Source organism: Rana temporaria, chromosome 1 (genome assembly GCF_905171775.1).
Source record: "Rana temporaria chromosome 1, aRanTem1.1, whole genome shotgun sequence".
Lineage (NCBI taxonomy): Eukaryota > Metazoa > Chordata > Amphibia > Anura > Ranidae > Rana > Rana temporaria.
The window spans coordinates 73,303,152-73,319,345 of NC_053489.1; the positions used below are offsets into that span (position 1 = coordinate 73,303,152).

At 46.5% G+C, this 16,194-nt stretch overlaps 1 protein-coding gene across 1 annotated transcript in view; it reads left to right on the forward strand.

The window, feature by feature from the left end:
• Positions 1 to 16,194, forward strand: part of ITGA2 (integrin subunit alpha 2) — a 232,354-nt gene that overhangs the window by 177,455 nt on the left and 38,705 nt on the right. Inside the window, exons 19-20 of the mRNA XM_040339318.1 lie at positions 5,971 to 6,053; positions 7,839 to 7,986. Coding sequence (XP_040195252.1) covers positions 5,971 to 6,053; positions 7,839 to 7,986 — 231 coding nt within the window. The remainder of the gene's footprint in view (positions 1 to 5,970; positions 6,054 to 7,838; positions 7,987 to 16,194) is intronic.

The window sequence follows — 16,194 nt, forward strand, 5'->3', positions numbered from 1 at the left end:
TGACTTGGTGAGACGCCTTATAACTCCATTAGTGACGGAAGAGAGTTCTACTTCAGAGGAGATGCACCCGATGTTGCGGCCAATCTACCAGCGGATTATTCAAGAACAGAGGGCCCCTGCAGAAGTGGGACGGCTTTGGAGATTAGAAAGAGCAGAGAAGGTCTTACAGCCAGGAGAAATGACTAGTTTCCGGGCCTCAGTCAAGTTGAATTGGTCACAACCAGGCCCCTATGTGGTCCTGGAAACTGATCCCAGAAATATGAAGAGATCTGGAGTGGAATTGGTGCCTGAGATAATATCCACCAGAGCTCTACAGCGGGCCCGTGGGAGAGTCTCTGTAAGTGTATGCAATGTGTCAGACTCCCCAGTGACCTTGAAGGCACGGATGCCGATTGGACAAGTGGCCACTGCCACACCCCTCTCACCCACTGAATTGATAGATGGAGTAGACAGAGAGATCCCAGCTGAACGATTCTATCCTAAAGATGCCCCTGTCTCGCCTGAGTGGAAGAAGCGAATTCAGTCTCAGCTCCTCAAGTGGCAAGATTTATTCTCCAAGGATGAGTTTGATGTGGGGTGTGCTAGGAGCACTCAGCACCGCGTTCGCCTCCAAGATGACAAGCCCTTTCGAGAAAGGTCACGGCGAGTCCCATTGGGAGATCTAGATGACCTAAGGGAACAGCTGGCTGAATTGAAAAGGACCAGGATAATCCAAGAATCCAGGAGTCCTTATGCCTCACCCATCGTGGTAGTTCGCAAGAAAAACGGTTCCATCCGTTTGTGCATAGACTACCGCACACTCAACCAAAGAACCATTCCCGACCAATACACTACTCCTCGAATAGAAGATGCCTTACAGTGTCTGTCAGGAGCAAAGTGGTTTAGTGTACTTGACCTGCGAAGTGGATATCACCAGATACCCATGCATCCTGAAGATAAAGAGAAGACTGCTTTCATCTGTCCACTGGGATTCTTTGAGTTTAATAGAATGCCCCAAGGCCTCACAGGAGCCCCAGCAACTTTCCAACAACTAATGGAAAAGACGGTGGGAGACATGCACCTGATCGAGGTACTAGTGTATCTAGATGACCTAATAGTCTTCGGAAGAACACTGGAAGAACATGAGCAGCGGTTGGAAAAGGTCTTGAAGCGGCTGCATGAAGAAGGATTGAAACTTTCCTTAGAGAAGTGTCAGTTCTGTCTGCCTTCAGTCACGTACCTGGGACATGTTGTTTCAGCAGAAGGCATATCAACTGACCCTAAGAAGTTGGAAGCTGTGGCTTCATGGCCGAGACCTCGTAATATTACTGAACTCCGGTCCTTCCTAGGATTCTGCTCATACTATAGGAGGTTCGTAGAGGGGTTTGCCAAGATAGCTCAGCCTCTGAACACGCTTCTAAGAATGGAAGGAGCAGAAGAGGAATCAATGCCCTTTGAGCCGGGTTCATCAGCCCACGGAACTAGGAAGCCTCGTGAATCAATCCAGGAGGAATGGACCGACCAATGTGAAAGAGCTTTCCTCCAATTGAAAGGAAGTCTAACACAGGCTCCTGTCCTTGCCTACGCTGATCCTGCCAAGCCTTATGAACTACATGTGGATGCTAGCAGAGAAGGGCTAGGAGGAGTACTATACCAGGAATATGATGGCCTCCTGAGACCGGTGGCATATGTGAGTCGGGGTCTCACCCCTTCTGAGAAGAATTACCCCACTCACAAGTTGGAGTTCCTGGCCTTGAAGTGGACAGTGGTGGACAAACTAAAAGACTACCTGTATGGGGCCAATTTCGTGGTCAGAACTGACAACAACCCACTCACTTACATTCTCACTACGGCCAAACTGGATGCCACTGGGCACCGGTGGTTGGCTGCCCTGTCAGGATTCCGCTTCAGCCTCAAATATCGCCCTGGGGTCAATAACCAAGACGCGGATGCCTTATCCAGGAGACCCTATAGCACAGGGGTCCCAGAAACAGAGTGGACTCATTTGACTCCAGATGGAGTTCAAGCCCTATGCCAAGGGGTGGAGTGCCGAACCAAAGGAATGATTGGAGCAGAGGCCATAGGAGTCATGGCTGCCGGTGTCCCTAAAATGTATTGTAACCCTACACAGCTGAGGAGTGAGGGCCTGCCTACTTTCACGAAGAAGGACCTGAGAGTAGATCAGGCTGAAGATCCTTTGATCGGGTTAACTCTGAGAGCAATGAAAGCGGGTCAAAGAGGGCTCCTACTAACCGATTCACCAAAAGAGGCTCGTCTGGTCCACAAAGAGTGGGAACGGTTGAAACTGCTAGACGGGGTGGTCTACCGAAGGGGCCCCTCGGATGACTTAGAAGAAAAGCAGCAGTTGTTCCTCCCAGAGAAGCATAGAGAAAATGTGCTGAAAGCTTTGCATGATGACCATGGTCACTTAGGAGCAGAGAGAACTTTTAAACTGGTCCGAGACAGATTCTATTGGCCCTGCATGAGATCCGAAGTTGAAAGCTACTGCCATTCCTGTCTAAGATGTATCCAGAGGAAAACTTTACCTTCTAGGACTGCTCCAATGAGCCATCTGCAGAGTCAAGGGCCTATGGACCTGGTGTGTATTGACTTCCTGTGCTTAGAGCCTGACACTAGTGGACAGGGAAATATCCTAGTGGTGACAGATCACTTTACCCGTTATGCTCAAGCTTTTCCAACCAAAGATCAACGTGCTCCTACTGTAGCCAAAGTCCTAGTAGAAAAGTTCTTTGTTCATTATGGTCTACCTCAGAGGATCCATTCTGACCAAGGCAGAGACTTTGAAAGTCGACTCATCAGGCAGCTCTTGGATCTATTGGGGATTCAGAAGTCAAGAACCTCCCCCTATCACCCCCAGGGTGATGCACAACCGGAGAGATTCAATCGGACTCTACTCAATATGTTGGGAACACTGTCGATCAGGGAGAAACAGCACTGGAGTCGGCATATCTCTACCATTGTGCATGCTTACAATAGCACAGAAAGTGATGTTACAGGATACTCACCGTACCGCCTCATGTTTGGAAGAGAAGCCCGATTACCAGTAGATTTAGCTTTTGGCCTCTCCCTTGACCAGACGTCTATTGCCTCTCACCAGGGTTATGTGGATAGACTGAGGAGAAACCTGGCTTCTGCATTTGAGAAGGCCCGTTTGACATCCGGGAGTAGAGAACAAAGAAACAAACGGAACTATGACTTGAGGGTTCGGGTACAGGATTTACAGCCAGGTGATAGAGTTCTATTGAGAAATTTGGGTGCTTCGGCCAGGCACAAACTAGCTGATAGATGGAGCTCTCAGATCTATATCGTCTGTAAACAATTGCCTGGCCTGCCAGTGTACCAGATTCGACCAGAGGGAAAGACCGGGCCACTGAAGAATTGGCATCGGAATCATCTCCTACCTCTGAATGAAGCTGTGCGGGTACCAGATAGAGATGAGTCTCCTTCACCCATTCCATCCACTTCCCGTCAAGCACCTGTTACTCGGTCCCAACAGCCACCTTCTACAAGAGAAAGTGAGGACGACAGCGATGAGGAAGATGTGTGTCCGAGTTGGATGTGGCCATCTGAACCTATGGATGTTCATCCAACTATTATGACTCCTGAGCCGGATTTGAGCAATTTGAGACCAGATGCCCCTGAATTTGTGCCTCAAGCAAACGAGGATAATTCTGTACCCTCTCAAGTGGAAAGTCTCTTGCCGGAAACCTCAGTGCTAGAAGATGCCCCTGTTCAGCCAGTTGAAAAGGAAACTGAATTCCCTCAGTTAACACAGCAAGTAGAAGAGGACTCAGCAGATGAAGGCCCATCCGGGTTTTTAGAATCAAGGTCCAAACGACTGGTGCGACCTCCTCAGAGACTCACTTATGACTCACCAGGGAACAGCACAGAGGAAGCTATCACAACTGTATGCAGATCACCCAAAGTGTCCACCCTAACCACAGAGGTATCAAAGGACTTGTGTCCAATCCCGACCATCAGCACACCTTGGTGGAGTGTTCCTCTGCCCCCTCCACTTGCTAGACGTTGTCATAGACTGCATCTATCTATGCGCAGTAAAGGTATTCAGATGGTCTAGTATAAACTTTATATGTGCCTTTCATACTGTATATATTGTCTGTAGAACTTACAAATACAGTTTACCCTTTGGGGGGGACCCCAAAGACTTTAAGTAGGGGGAGAATGTAGCCCTGTTGTGATTTTCAGCCATTTAAGAGGATGTAGATATATATATATATATATATATATATATATATATTGCAGCAGGTGGAGCCAGAGAGCACAGATTTGGAAAACTGCATTTCCCAGGAGGCTGTGAGACAGGAAGTTCCAGGAGAGAGGGGAGTCAGGAGGAAGCAGGAGAAGAGGGAGTCTGGAACAGTGACCAGGGAACACAGATCTGCATCACAGAGTGATTTAATACAGCTTGTGTCAGAGCTGTGTGTTTGCCACTGAGACACAGGCTCTATGCAATAGTTCTTGGAGAGACTGATGTTCGTCTACTGAAACAGAGAGAGACTGTGTTTTGAGCGATCGAACTGAGGCCTGGTCGCAGGGCCGATCCAGCCACCGGAGTAATCCAGCCTGCCCAACTGAGTGAGTACAGCTGACGGAGGTTATTGCCAGATTCCCCAGACGGCCCCTAGACGATCTGAGATGTCCTGCCAGAGGCTTTAAAAGACTGCATCCATTTCACAGACGTCGGTCTGAGTTGAGAGGGACACTCGCTTCCGCAGACAGCCATCCTCCTTTCCTAAGAGACACTGAAAGTGGTGAGCGGCCTTTGGCCATTGCAACAACTGTATTTCCTACAACTGTCATACATCCAGGGCCCCAACGTTGGCTAGCCTAGGACAGTACTACTGGCCAGTAGTTTAGGGTGGGGTTGATACTGCTAAGTATATAGATATATTACTGTTCATCGCATTCAATCTAAACGTATTATCTCATTCTGTTATTAGTTGTATTATATTAGAGTGGGGAGACATTAAGGGCTTTTGCTCTATCCCACAGTCATTAAATCTGTTATAAAACTTCACAAGGTGTGCTGGTGTGCTGTGGATTCATTGTTTGTGGTGTGTCACAGAGGTGAGACAGAAGACCCGATAATTCAGCGGCTCCTTCGGGGGTGAGCGCTACAATTATTTATAGTTATTTATTATATTATAATTTTATGATTTTGTTTAAAACTTTATCATACCCGGGATGCCTATTAGGCCCCATACACACGATAGAATCCATCCGCTGAAAAATCCCAGCGAATGGGTTTCAGCGGATAGATCCTATGGTGTGTACACTCCAGCGGATCTGTTTCCGCGGATATTTATCCCCTGGGATGGATTCCAGCAGATCAGATATTTGCTGACATGCTAAACAAATCTATCTGCTGGAATCCATCCCAACGGATGGATCCGCTGGTCTGTATAGACTCACCGGATCCATCCGTCCGAAGGGATCCCCCGCATGCGTCGTAATTCGACGCATGCGTGGAATTCCTTATATGACAGCGTCGCGCACGTCGCCGCGTCATAATCGTGGCGACACGTCATCGCCAGAGGATTTCGGCGCGGATTTCAATGCGATGGTGAGTACACTCCATCGCAGAGAAATCCGCTGAAATCCTCGAGAGGATTTATCCGCTGAAACAATCCTCTCGTGTGTATGGGGCCTTAGACTCTTGTTTGGTCAGATTTAAGTGAGTTATTCCTAAGAATTACAGGCCTACAGTATAAAACGCCAAATTTCCATGCAAAATAATTGTACCACTTTTGGTACGTAATTCCAGACAGAATCATACCGCCAGGGAGGTTAAAGTAGACACTACTGAGTATAACACACATCTCTGTCTATGTTAACCCTTTTTAAACTCCTGGAACCATATTAGTAGTTTGTGTACCAACATTTTAATGTGCTTGAATTTGTATATGTGAAGAATTCATCTCTCCTTCTGTTATTTGTGTTTTGCATTAGATTCCCTTTCTAAAAGACTGCGGTGATGATGACATTTGCACTTCAGATCTTTTACTACAAGTGGAGAGGAAACCAAAGGATGTGTGAGTCCAGCTTTCAAATTCTACACATTTTATTTGTACAAGACATTTCTACATAGTGCTATTATATAAGCTTACAATGATCCTAAAAACTAAAACAAGAAAAGAAGATAGATTGTTGAGCAGAATAAAAAGAGTGTGATAACAACTGTTTCCAGTTAATTATGGCTCATCCTTCTAAGGGCTCTTTCACACGGAGCGGATCCGTATTGATCCGCTCCGTTAGCCCGTTTGGCTCAACGGGGATTCCTCCGTAAATCCCCGCTGAGCTGTCGGCGGACAGGGCGGTCCCCGCACACAGTGCAGAGACCGCCCTGTCTTTCCTCCGCTCTCCCCTATGGGGAATCGGATGAATACGGACCGTCTGTCCGTATTCATCCGATCCGATCCAGCAGACGGAAGAAAATAAGGGTTTTCTTCCGTCTGAAAAACCGGATCCTGACGGAGGCGGGTGATTACGGACGTTAGCGGATGCTCCATCCGCTAACGCCCGTGATCCCATAGGGAACCATTGTAAGTCCGTAAACGGACTTATGAAAAGCGGACCGTTCGTCCGCTGGTGTGAAAGGGCCTTAAGAACATTGTGGAAGGTCCATTTTGTTACATATATTTTAGATACATTTACCAGAGGTAACAATAGCCATAGCAGCCCATGAGGCTGTTATGGGGCCTAGGTTATAAGGGGGCTCTCATCAGGGTGGGGAAACCACTCCCACTGATTCGCTGCTGAGGGGGACACCCAATACACCCTGACCTTGCTGCTGCCACCCTTGGCCTGGAGTGCTAATGACCCCCAGGCAAACAATGGTGGACACTCCCAGCACAGCCAGAACAGAAGCTAAATTGCCCTTAATCACACTAGCCTGAGCCAAATAACAGCTCAGACCCCCACTAAATTTAAAGCAGCGCCTGTTCAACAGGAGTAGGGGGCTACACATGCATAAGAGCCGATGCTTTTATTGTGGCAGTGGCCAATACTAGAGAGCTGTCTGTAGTATCTACATATACAGTACAAATGAATAATTGTACAGTAAACAGAAACACACCTGACCAGGTAACTTTTTTCCTTTAAGAATTTATAAATAAGTCTGTGCCTGAAATTCTGTTGTAACATAGGATAAACCCTGGTTGCTTGCTGATGATTACTGCATGGCATTGTTTTGTTTTTTATTAAACAAGCCCTTATGCCGCGTACACACGATCATTTTTCAGCATGAAAAAAACTTTGTTATTAAAAAATGTAATTTAAAATGATCGTGTGTGGGCTGCACATTGTTTTTCAGGTTCTGAAAAACGACGATATTTTTTTTTTCAAACATGCTGCATTTTTTAACATCGTTTTAAAAAATGTTGTTTTTCGGGTTGTAAAAAATGATCATGTGTGGGCTCAAACAACGTAAAAAACCAACGCATGCTCAAACAAGTTATGAGACGGGAGCGTTCGTTCTGGTAAAACTACCGTTCTGAATGGAGTAAGCACATTCATCACGCTGTAACAGACAGAAAAGCGCAAATCGTCTTTTACTAACACGGAATCAGTTAAAGCAGCCCAAAGGCGAAAGGAACTTCCCCTTTAAAGTGCCGTTGTACGTGTTGTTTGTCGCTTTGCTAGATCATTTTTTTAAAACGATGGTGTGTAGGCAACATCGTTTTAATGATGAAGTTGGGAAAACTGCGTTTTTTTAGACATGCTGAAAAACTAAGTTTTCTTTCATGCTGAAAAATGATCGTGTGTTCGCGGCATTAGGGTTAGATAAAAGTGTATTATATGTCCTTTTTTTTTTAAAGAATATTACCGTATGTGGTCAGCGACAAGAACAGACGGCTGCTTTTCCAAGTAACTCTGACAAACAAAAGAAATCAGGAAAATGCATATAACACAAAGCTGAAAGCTCTTTTCTCAGAAAATTTGTTCTTTGCATCTTCAACAACTCCCGTGAGTAAAGTATTATTATAACAGTGTAGGTGATAGGGCTGCAGGGATCCTCAAAAACTGTTTTTTAATGAATTTAAAATGTATGTAGAGTCAATATATTTTTTGGGGGATATAAAAGAGAAGGGTTAAATGTAAGTTTATTTTTTCTGACTGTGTATATTTGAGGAAATTTACCTTCACTTGCTGCCCCAGAGACAGAGCAGGAAGTTAAAGAAAATCTCTCAGCATGAGGGGAATTCCCTTTTTAGAAAGTTGTCCTTTGCTCTTTAAAAACAAAAAAAATAAAACATTTCCACAAAAGACCCAGTTGGTCAACTAAGCAAATGTGCGCTGGTGTACTTCATATGTTAAGGCTTTCTTCTATGACACACAGGGCACTGACAGGTTATGTCAGTTTTTTTTAAATCCCTTTATTCAAATTTGAAATTCTAGCACCTCGATTTCCCACTTCACAAGCCATACTAATTAGCATTGTTGTATTTGGGCTTATTTTTGGCTCAACAATTCGAGATTTTCCTAGCTTGTGACGGAAAATATTGATTATATGAAGACAGGAGGCGAGTATCTTATGCATTATCTTTCTTTAATAATGCCCATAGCAGAAATACAGTAAACATTTATTGTAACCTAAAAGAAAAAATTCAAAGAACTACCCTTCCCAGCAGTCCCTGGGCCAGCGTAGCCCCTCCCAGACCGTAATCTATATAAGGGACTGTCTGAGGTAACCTATTCCTCTTTCTTCATGCGAATTAGTGTAAACAGGAACCGACAGTCCAATTAGACATCTCCGCGGCTGCCGGGAACCTTCCGACCGGAACACAACATCTGAATCTGGAGGAAACGAAAGGACAAGGCCAACACGGACCAACTTCATCCGGACCAACTTCATCCCAACGGGGACTATAGGAAAACCAAAACCATTCGGAGCCGACCGGTCAGTCGTCTTCAGGAACATGGACCAACGGATTCAGTCAACGGCATCCCGACTCCGGATCTGGAACGTAGTAGGAGCCTCCTTCTGCGGTGAACTAAACCCATGGATCGAAACGGAACAGCAATCCCGACGGGGTTAGTGAAAACGAACTCCCGGGGCGTACCAGCCTCCGACTTGCAGGGTGTGTGGTTCAACAGTCTAGAACGAGAGAGAGACAACCTCGTGACAGGGTTGGGTCGGGAGGGAAGATACTCGCCTCCTGTCTTCATATAATCAATATTTTCCGTCACAAGCTAGGAAAATCTCGAATTATACCTCAGACAGGAGGCTCATATCTTATGCAAGTTCAAAGCTATAACAATGCATATATAGATGACAACAAATGAAACAACTACAAAATTGATATAGATATGTGTTCCTCCGATCCAAGCAGAATTGGCGGAAAGCAATCGTGGTTACCAGTCCGCCGCTAGCCGTAAATCCTATAGGGAGCCGCCCGGGGTGATGACCTAGGAGCCACCGCTCCACTGGAGGGGTGGGCGCCCAACGGGGTTACGTAAGACCCTGCCATTTCCATGATTGATCGTACCCCTCTGGCTAGCGTAGCTGAGGAAACCGGAAACTGAGGTTTAGCGTAGGAATGAGGAGTAGGAAGAGATGCGAAGATCGCAGTGGGACCGTGAAGGACTAAGAAATCCGTAGACAACGGGGTACGATGTGCGGGGAAGAACGGGTAGAAAAAACCGATGAAGTCCCGCCGCTGTCCTACGCACGATGGAAAAACCCTGACTCTCCGAGGCGGGATCCGACGCCTGGAATGGCCAACGTCGTGACACCCGATATGCGTCTGACGGAATCAGACACGAGGGGGCAGTAGCTCAAACGACAATAACCTCCGACAGAGTGAGATTGTCCCCCCAGTCCTGGCGCGTGGTCAGGACCACTGATCACCTCCCAAGAGCGTTGATACCCTGGGTGTGATGGGCGTTAAAACTTAACGCTTACTAAGTCGGTACACCATGGGTGTTATCCCACCGGTAGTAAGTCTACAAGGGAGCGGTAGTCCGAGTTCGCAGCGCGGAAGGCGCAGGGGAGCTATAGGACCTCCCGGACTCAAACGAGTCCACCAGGTAGTTGGTCATCTCAGACGAACGCCTTCATGAGGTTAACTTGTCGTTGATCACCAACTAACCCAGAGTCCTCCGGATGATCGAAATGTATATCTAGTCCCAAGGCCTAGATCAAGGCAAGTGGAACCCCCATTATAAAAGAAAAGGTCGCTGTCTGTGACCGACACCCCGAAAACCCAACCATGCGAAGAGAAGTAGGACGTGCGTCGTGAATAGAGGGTGCAGATCCCCGTACAGACTGGGGAGAGAAAGGATCCCATAAGGGAGCAAGGGCCAGGAACACTGACCGGTGCAGTCGTCAGTCGATGGAATTGGGCGGGTAACGAGAATTCCAATCTAACACCATAGCGGAAGTGCCTGGGGTACATTTTGCAGCTGGAACGATGTCGCCTTCCAGGCAGAAATGTCAGAGATCTTGCTAGATCCGTTAGGATTTTGGGTCAAGGACCCCCCAAGCAAAGGTCGTACTGGACCGCGGATACGGTGTCCATACGCAAGAACACACCGTAGGTGGACGTGTGTGGCATTAGAGTCCTGATGGCAAGACGGTCGTCAGGATTTCCACGTGTGAACGTGCAGCAGAGACTCCGCTGAGGGCCACGCCCCTCCTGTGGACGAGGGACCGCATCGAGTACCCCAACCGAGGTGGTTGGCAACCTATTCCAAGATGAATCCGTCGTGGAGTTGCAGGTGGACCTGCCGTGCCGTCTGTCGACCTGACGTAGCCACCACCGTAGTTCAATTATGGCTTCCGTGTCCAGAGTGACGACGTCTGCACAGTGAAGCCCCTGGCAAAGACGTAGGGACTGAGACTCTGAAGGTCTCGATAGTGAAAAGAAGCTGGACAAATGGCCTGGATTAACGCCGGATAACAGGCCGACCAGGCGAGTCAGTCCGCGTAAGGATACCCGTCGTTAGCCCAGCACGATACTGACCTCGTGCAGATGGCGGCCAAGTGGTCATGGGTAGCCGAAGGATCACTAGGTTGGTGTCCACCAAGAACCCTAAAACTCTACCTCCTGAGATGGGGAGAGGATAGATTCCCCGTGATCTATGGGGAACTGTCCCGGAGGCGTGTTCGTTCGCCAGGCGAGGGGTACGAGCCATTAAGAGTAGGTCGTCCAAGTAGATAATCAACCTCACCCTTTGTATACAGTAATTACGAGAGATTTCTCAAGTTACTACCGGGCGATAACCGCCCTCCTTTCCTGACCAGGAAGACGTTGTTGGGGAAACCCGGGGAGAGTGGGTCCGTCTCCACTATCGTTTGGGTGAACCAGAGGCCCTGCAATTCGTTGTCTATTAGGGCGGTGTTCAGGTCTGAAGACCGAGGAAAGAGGGACTAGGTCCATCTCCGGTCCTATAATCCTGATAGACCGGCACTGTACCGTGTTAGACTTTGATGACGTTTGGGCTCATCCGGGATGGAATAGAGCCCTACCGTCTTGGAATATCTTAATCAGCGTGATCCTGACTAGCCTGCCCTCGGTGGTCGGACCTGGGTCTGATTCGGCTAGGTGAGACAGCTGGGGAACAAGCCACGTTAAGATTCGAGCGGCGGTGTCCAGTCGGACCCGTAGTGTCCACGCATCCCAGGAGGCGACCGCCCGTTGGGCCCAGCCCCGATTTGGGACAGGTCAGTCGGCTGTTTAGCGGCGTGGCCTGCTCACTAAGGTGTGGGATGATGGTGATAGGTCCCAAAGATCCAAGGCCCTGGTCTGTATGATCCGAAGGACCTCTCTATTCCCAGCTTGGGGGATTTCCCGTGTATGGTGGGATACCCCCAGGGTATGGGGTTCACCTCGGGAGTGTGCACAGCCATAAATGGTAAAGGAAGGGGGTTACGCCCTGAAAATGATTCGGTGAGTTTTTCAACCGATCTCCGGGTCCATTATGTGATATATTGGATCACCTCGGGCGGAGGTGCCCAGTCATCGGAGTGTGGATGGCATATCGCCCCCGGATCTATAATGGCTCTCTACGAGAATCCATAGAGTGTCACCCTGGGAACAGGGTTGGCGTCGTCATAGAGCGCCATGTGCCCACTGCCCTAACACTCATCATCATTCTCATCATCTACAACCTCAGACTCAAGGTGTTAGCCGCCTCAGACTCCGCGGACAACTCTGGAAGAGTCCACGAATGGGTCTGGCTTAGTCCGTCTAACGGATCGCTGCCTCTGCATGTGCATCTCCCCGAGGCTCGGGGGTCGGTCGGAGTCTGGGAGGGCAGTGGGTCGGCAGTCCGGGTAGGGTACTGCCTGGGACATATTATTTACTTCCCCTGTCAGGGAGTCAAGGGCCACAGAAACGTGGCAGCGTTTTGGAACGCCCAGCCCTTCTCAGGGGCGGTAGACCGTTCCTGGATGGTCCGGGCATATGGTGTGCAGGCGGGGGTAACCGACGCCATGGTCGTAAAGATTGGTCTACCGATCAGTTTTGGCAACTGTGTAACACTGTTGAGATTTGGCCTCCTAGGACTGTGTCCACCCTATCCGGGGTATCGGCATGAACAATGCCATGATATTCATTAAATTGTAGAATCTTTGTACAATTCAATACAATTTGTTTTATACATATTTGTATAATTTATTTATATATGAATATATAATTTGTATAATCCATCTATAATTTATTATTTGTAAAATTGAATAATGGATTTATTTATATATTATAAGTAATAATATATATTAATAATAATATCATTAATAATAAATGTATTTATTCATTCAATCCTTAGATAGTTATTTAATACATTATTTATTAGGAGTATGTTGTAGGGAATAAATTCCCCGGAGATAAACATGCTATAATTTCTTTATTTAATTTATTGATTTATTTGGATAAATAAGGTATATGTTCTAGGGAATAAATTCCCCAGAAATATAATTTGAGTATATATTGAATTATATATTGTAGATTTGGTTATTTAAATTATTTAATTTAATTTATTTATTTATTTATTTATTAGATATTGATTCATTGGAATGAAATATATATATTTATATATATATATATATATATATATATATATATATATATATATATATATATCTAAAAAGATGTACTGCCATCTAGTGGTTGAAAGCATGGTGAAACAGCAGCAGGTTCCTGGCTACGACACCGCTGGGAAGGACATCCTGCGGTGTGAGGGGAGCCTGACGAGATTCTAACTCCAGAGGCGAAGTCTCGCGAGACTACGGCCTCTGGAGTCCTTATTGGCCCGAGGTTGTGAGGGACGGAACGGTCGATGAGAACCGTTCTCCCCCGTCTCGCTCGGAGACCTGGGGGGGGGGGCCGAGGCGTCTCTCGATACCGAGAGAGGCACCGAAAGAGAGGAGCAAAGAATCAAAGAATTGGAAACAAACGTGGCCTCTCAAACATATCTGCCTGACACCGCTCCGGTGTCAGGCAGACAGAAATAAAGCGCAGAAACGGGGGATAGCAGGGAGAACCCCCAGTATTCCACATCTTCCAAAAACTACAGAACAATCAATTCCGACAAAATACCTGACACCGGGGCATTCGGTATCAGGGAGGAATTCCAGGGAAACTCCCCATGTTCCACAATACCTCAAACATATCAGTCAAGACTGAACAAAATCACCCGACACCGGGGCACTCGGTATCAGAGACCATATATACAATCAAACAATAAAGGTACATGAAACACCTATCTTGTAAATAATAAAGATACAAGAAGTACCTATCCTGTAAATAATAAAGGTACATGAAATACCTATCTTGTAAATAATAAAGGTACATGAAATACTTATCTTGTGTGCTCTGCCATGAGCAGAAAGAAAGAGGAATAGGTTACCTCAGACAGTCCCTTATATAGATTACGGTCTGGGAGGGGCTACGCTGGCCCAGGGACTGCTGGGAAGGGTAGTTCTTTGAATTTTTTCTTTTAAGTTACAATAAATGTTTACTGTATTTCTGCTATGGGCATTATTAAAGAAAGATAATGCATAAGATATGAGCCTCCTGTCTGAGGTATAATCCACAATTGCTAGTGTGATCCTGCTCATCCACAAAATCTGCTCTGTTGAAAGCTTTTCCAGCTATTCTCTTCCAGCTAGACTTTCTTCAACAAATTCAGATCACATTTCTGACTGTGAATGTATTTAGTTTTTTGACACATAATATTCATATGTATCTCATGAATGCTTGACAAAAAATGTTTATTAATACTCCATACACATTTGATTTTTCAATGCTTTGGAGTGGTCTGTGGAAAAATTACCGGTATGTCATTCATAAGATGCTACTTTTTCATTGTTTTTACTTGTACTGATTATGTCTATACACCTAGCTGGTCAATAAACTGATCTGAATAATTATTTTTTCTCTATTACCAATTCTATTCACATACATGATCATGTACTTTTGCTACTTCCATAGTCCCTGTAACTGCTGTGTTCAGAATATATTGTACGTTCAAAATGATACACTGTGGGCCAGATTCACAGAAGAGATACGGCGGCGTATCTCAGAAATGCCGTTGTATCTCTCAGAGTAGAGAGAATCAGTTGCACATAGATAGCCCCTAGATCTGACAGGTTTAATTGTCTTAGGCCCCGTACACACGACCGTGTTTCTCGGCAGAATTTAGCCAGAAACTCGGTCGGAGCTGAAATCTGCCGAGAAACCCGGCCGTGTGTACACTTTCGGTCGAGGAAGCCGTCGAGGACCTCGGCGAGGAAATAGAGAACATGTTCTCTATTTCCTCGTTGTTCAATGGGAAATTTCAGCTCGCCGAGATCCTCGGCGGCTTCACAAGGAACTCGACGGGCAAAACGATGTGTTTCGCCCGTCGAGTTCCTCGGTCGTGTGTACGAGGCCTCACATCGTCGGATCTTAGGATGCAATACCTCGGCCGCCGCTGGGTGGAGTTTGCGTCGTATTCCAGCGTCGGGTATGCAAATTAGCAGTTATGGCGATCCACGACGGTTTTCGCGGTCGTTACGTTGGCGCAAGTCTTAGTTTCCCGTCGCAAAGTTAAGCAATCTTTTTCATTGCTTAACTTTACACCAGCCATGTTAAAGTATGGCTGTCGTTCCCGCGTCGATTTTGAATAAAAAAATTTTCAGCGTAAGTACGTTACGCACGTCGCGATTCACAAACACGTCGCGCCGCCGTAATTTCGCGCAAAGCACGTCGGGAAAATTGCGAACGGAGCATGCGCAGAACGTCCGGCGTGGGAGCGTGCCTAATTTAAATGGTACACGCCCCATTTGAATTGGGCGGGCTTGCGCCGGACGTGTTTACGATACACCGCCGCAAGTTTACAGGTAAGTGCTTTGTGGATCAGGCACTAACACTGTAAACTTGCGGCGGTGTAACATAAACGGGTTACGTTGCGCCACCGCAATTGTACCTGAATCTGGCCCTATATTCTCATTTTGAAACATTGTTTTCATAGTTACATACTGTACATACATAGTTACAGTTAGTCTGGTTAAAAAAAGACACAAATCCATCTAGTTCAACCAATAAAAGGGAAATATATATATATATATATATATATATATATATATATATATACACAGTACAAATACTCCTCGCTTAATGACCAGGTTCCATTCCAGCATACCAGGTTGTTAAAGTGGAGGTTCACCCTAAAAACAAGTATATACCATTCAATCCAGCATACTGCCGACATGTACAGTATGCTGTTTTTTTTTTTTTTTCGGTTTACATACCGTAGTATAGGTATTTCTTCCCCCGGCTTCCGGGTAGTGAATCCCGCGGGACTGGGCTTTCCTATTCGAGACTAAGTGATTGACGTATGACAAAAGCTTGCCCCCCGGCGCAAAAGGCGCGTCACCAGTTTCCGAAAAAAGCCGAACGTCGGTGCGCCTGCGCACCAACGTTCGGCTTTTTTCGGAAACTGGTGACGCGCATTATCAGTTATTATCAGTACACAAGATCAGTCTAAACCGATGAGAACGGACTGAAGTTCAGTTTCTTCGGTCCAAACTGACCGTGTGTGGGCCCCATCAGTCCGTTATCCTTCAGTCCAGAAATTTAGAACTTGCTTTAAAATTGAACTGATGGACTGGTAACCGATAGGTCAAAACCAAAGGTTAGTATGCAAAAGCATCGATTCCAAACCCGGGCATGCTCAGAATCAAGTCGACGC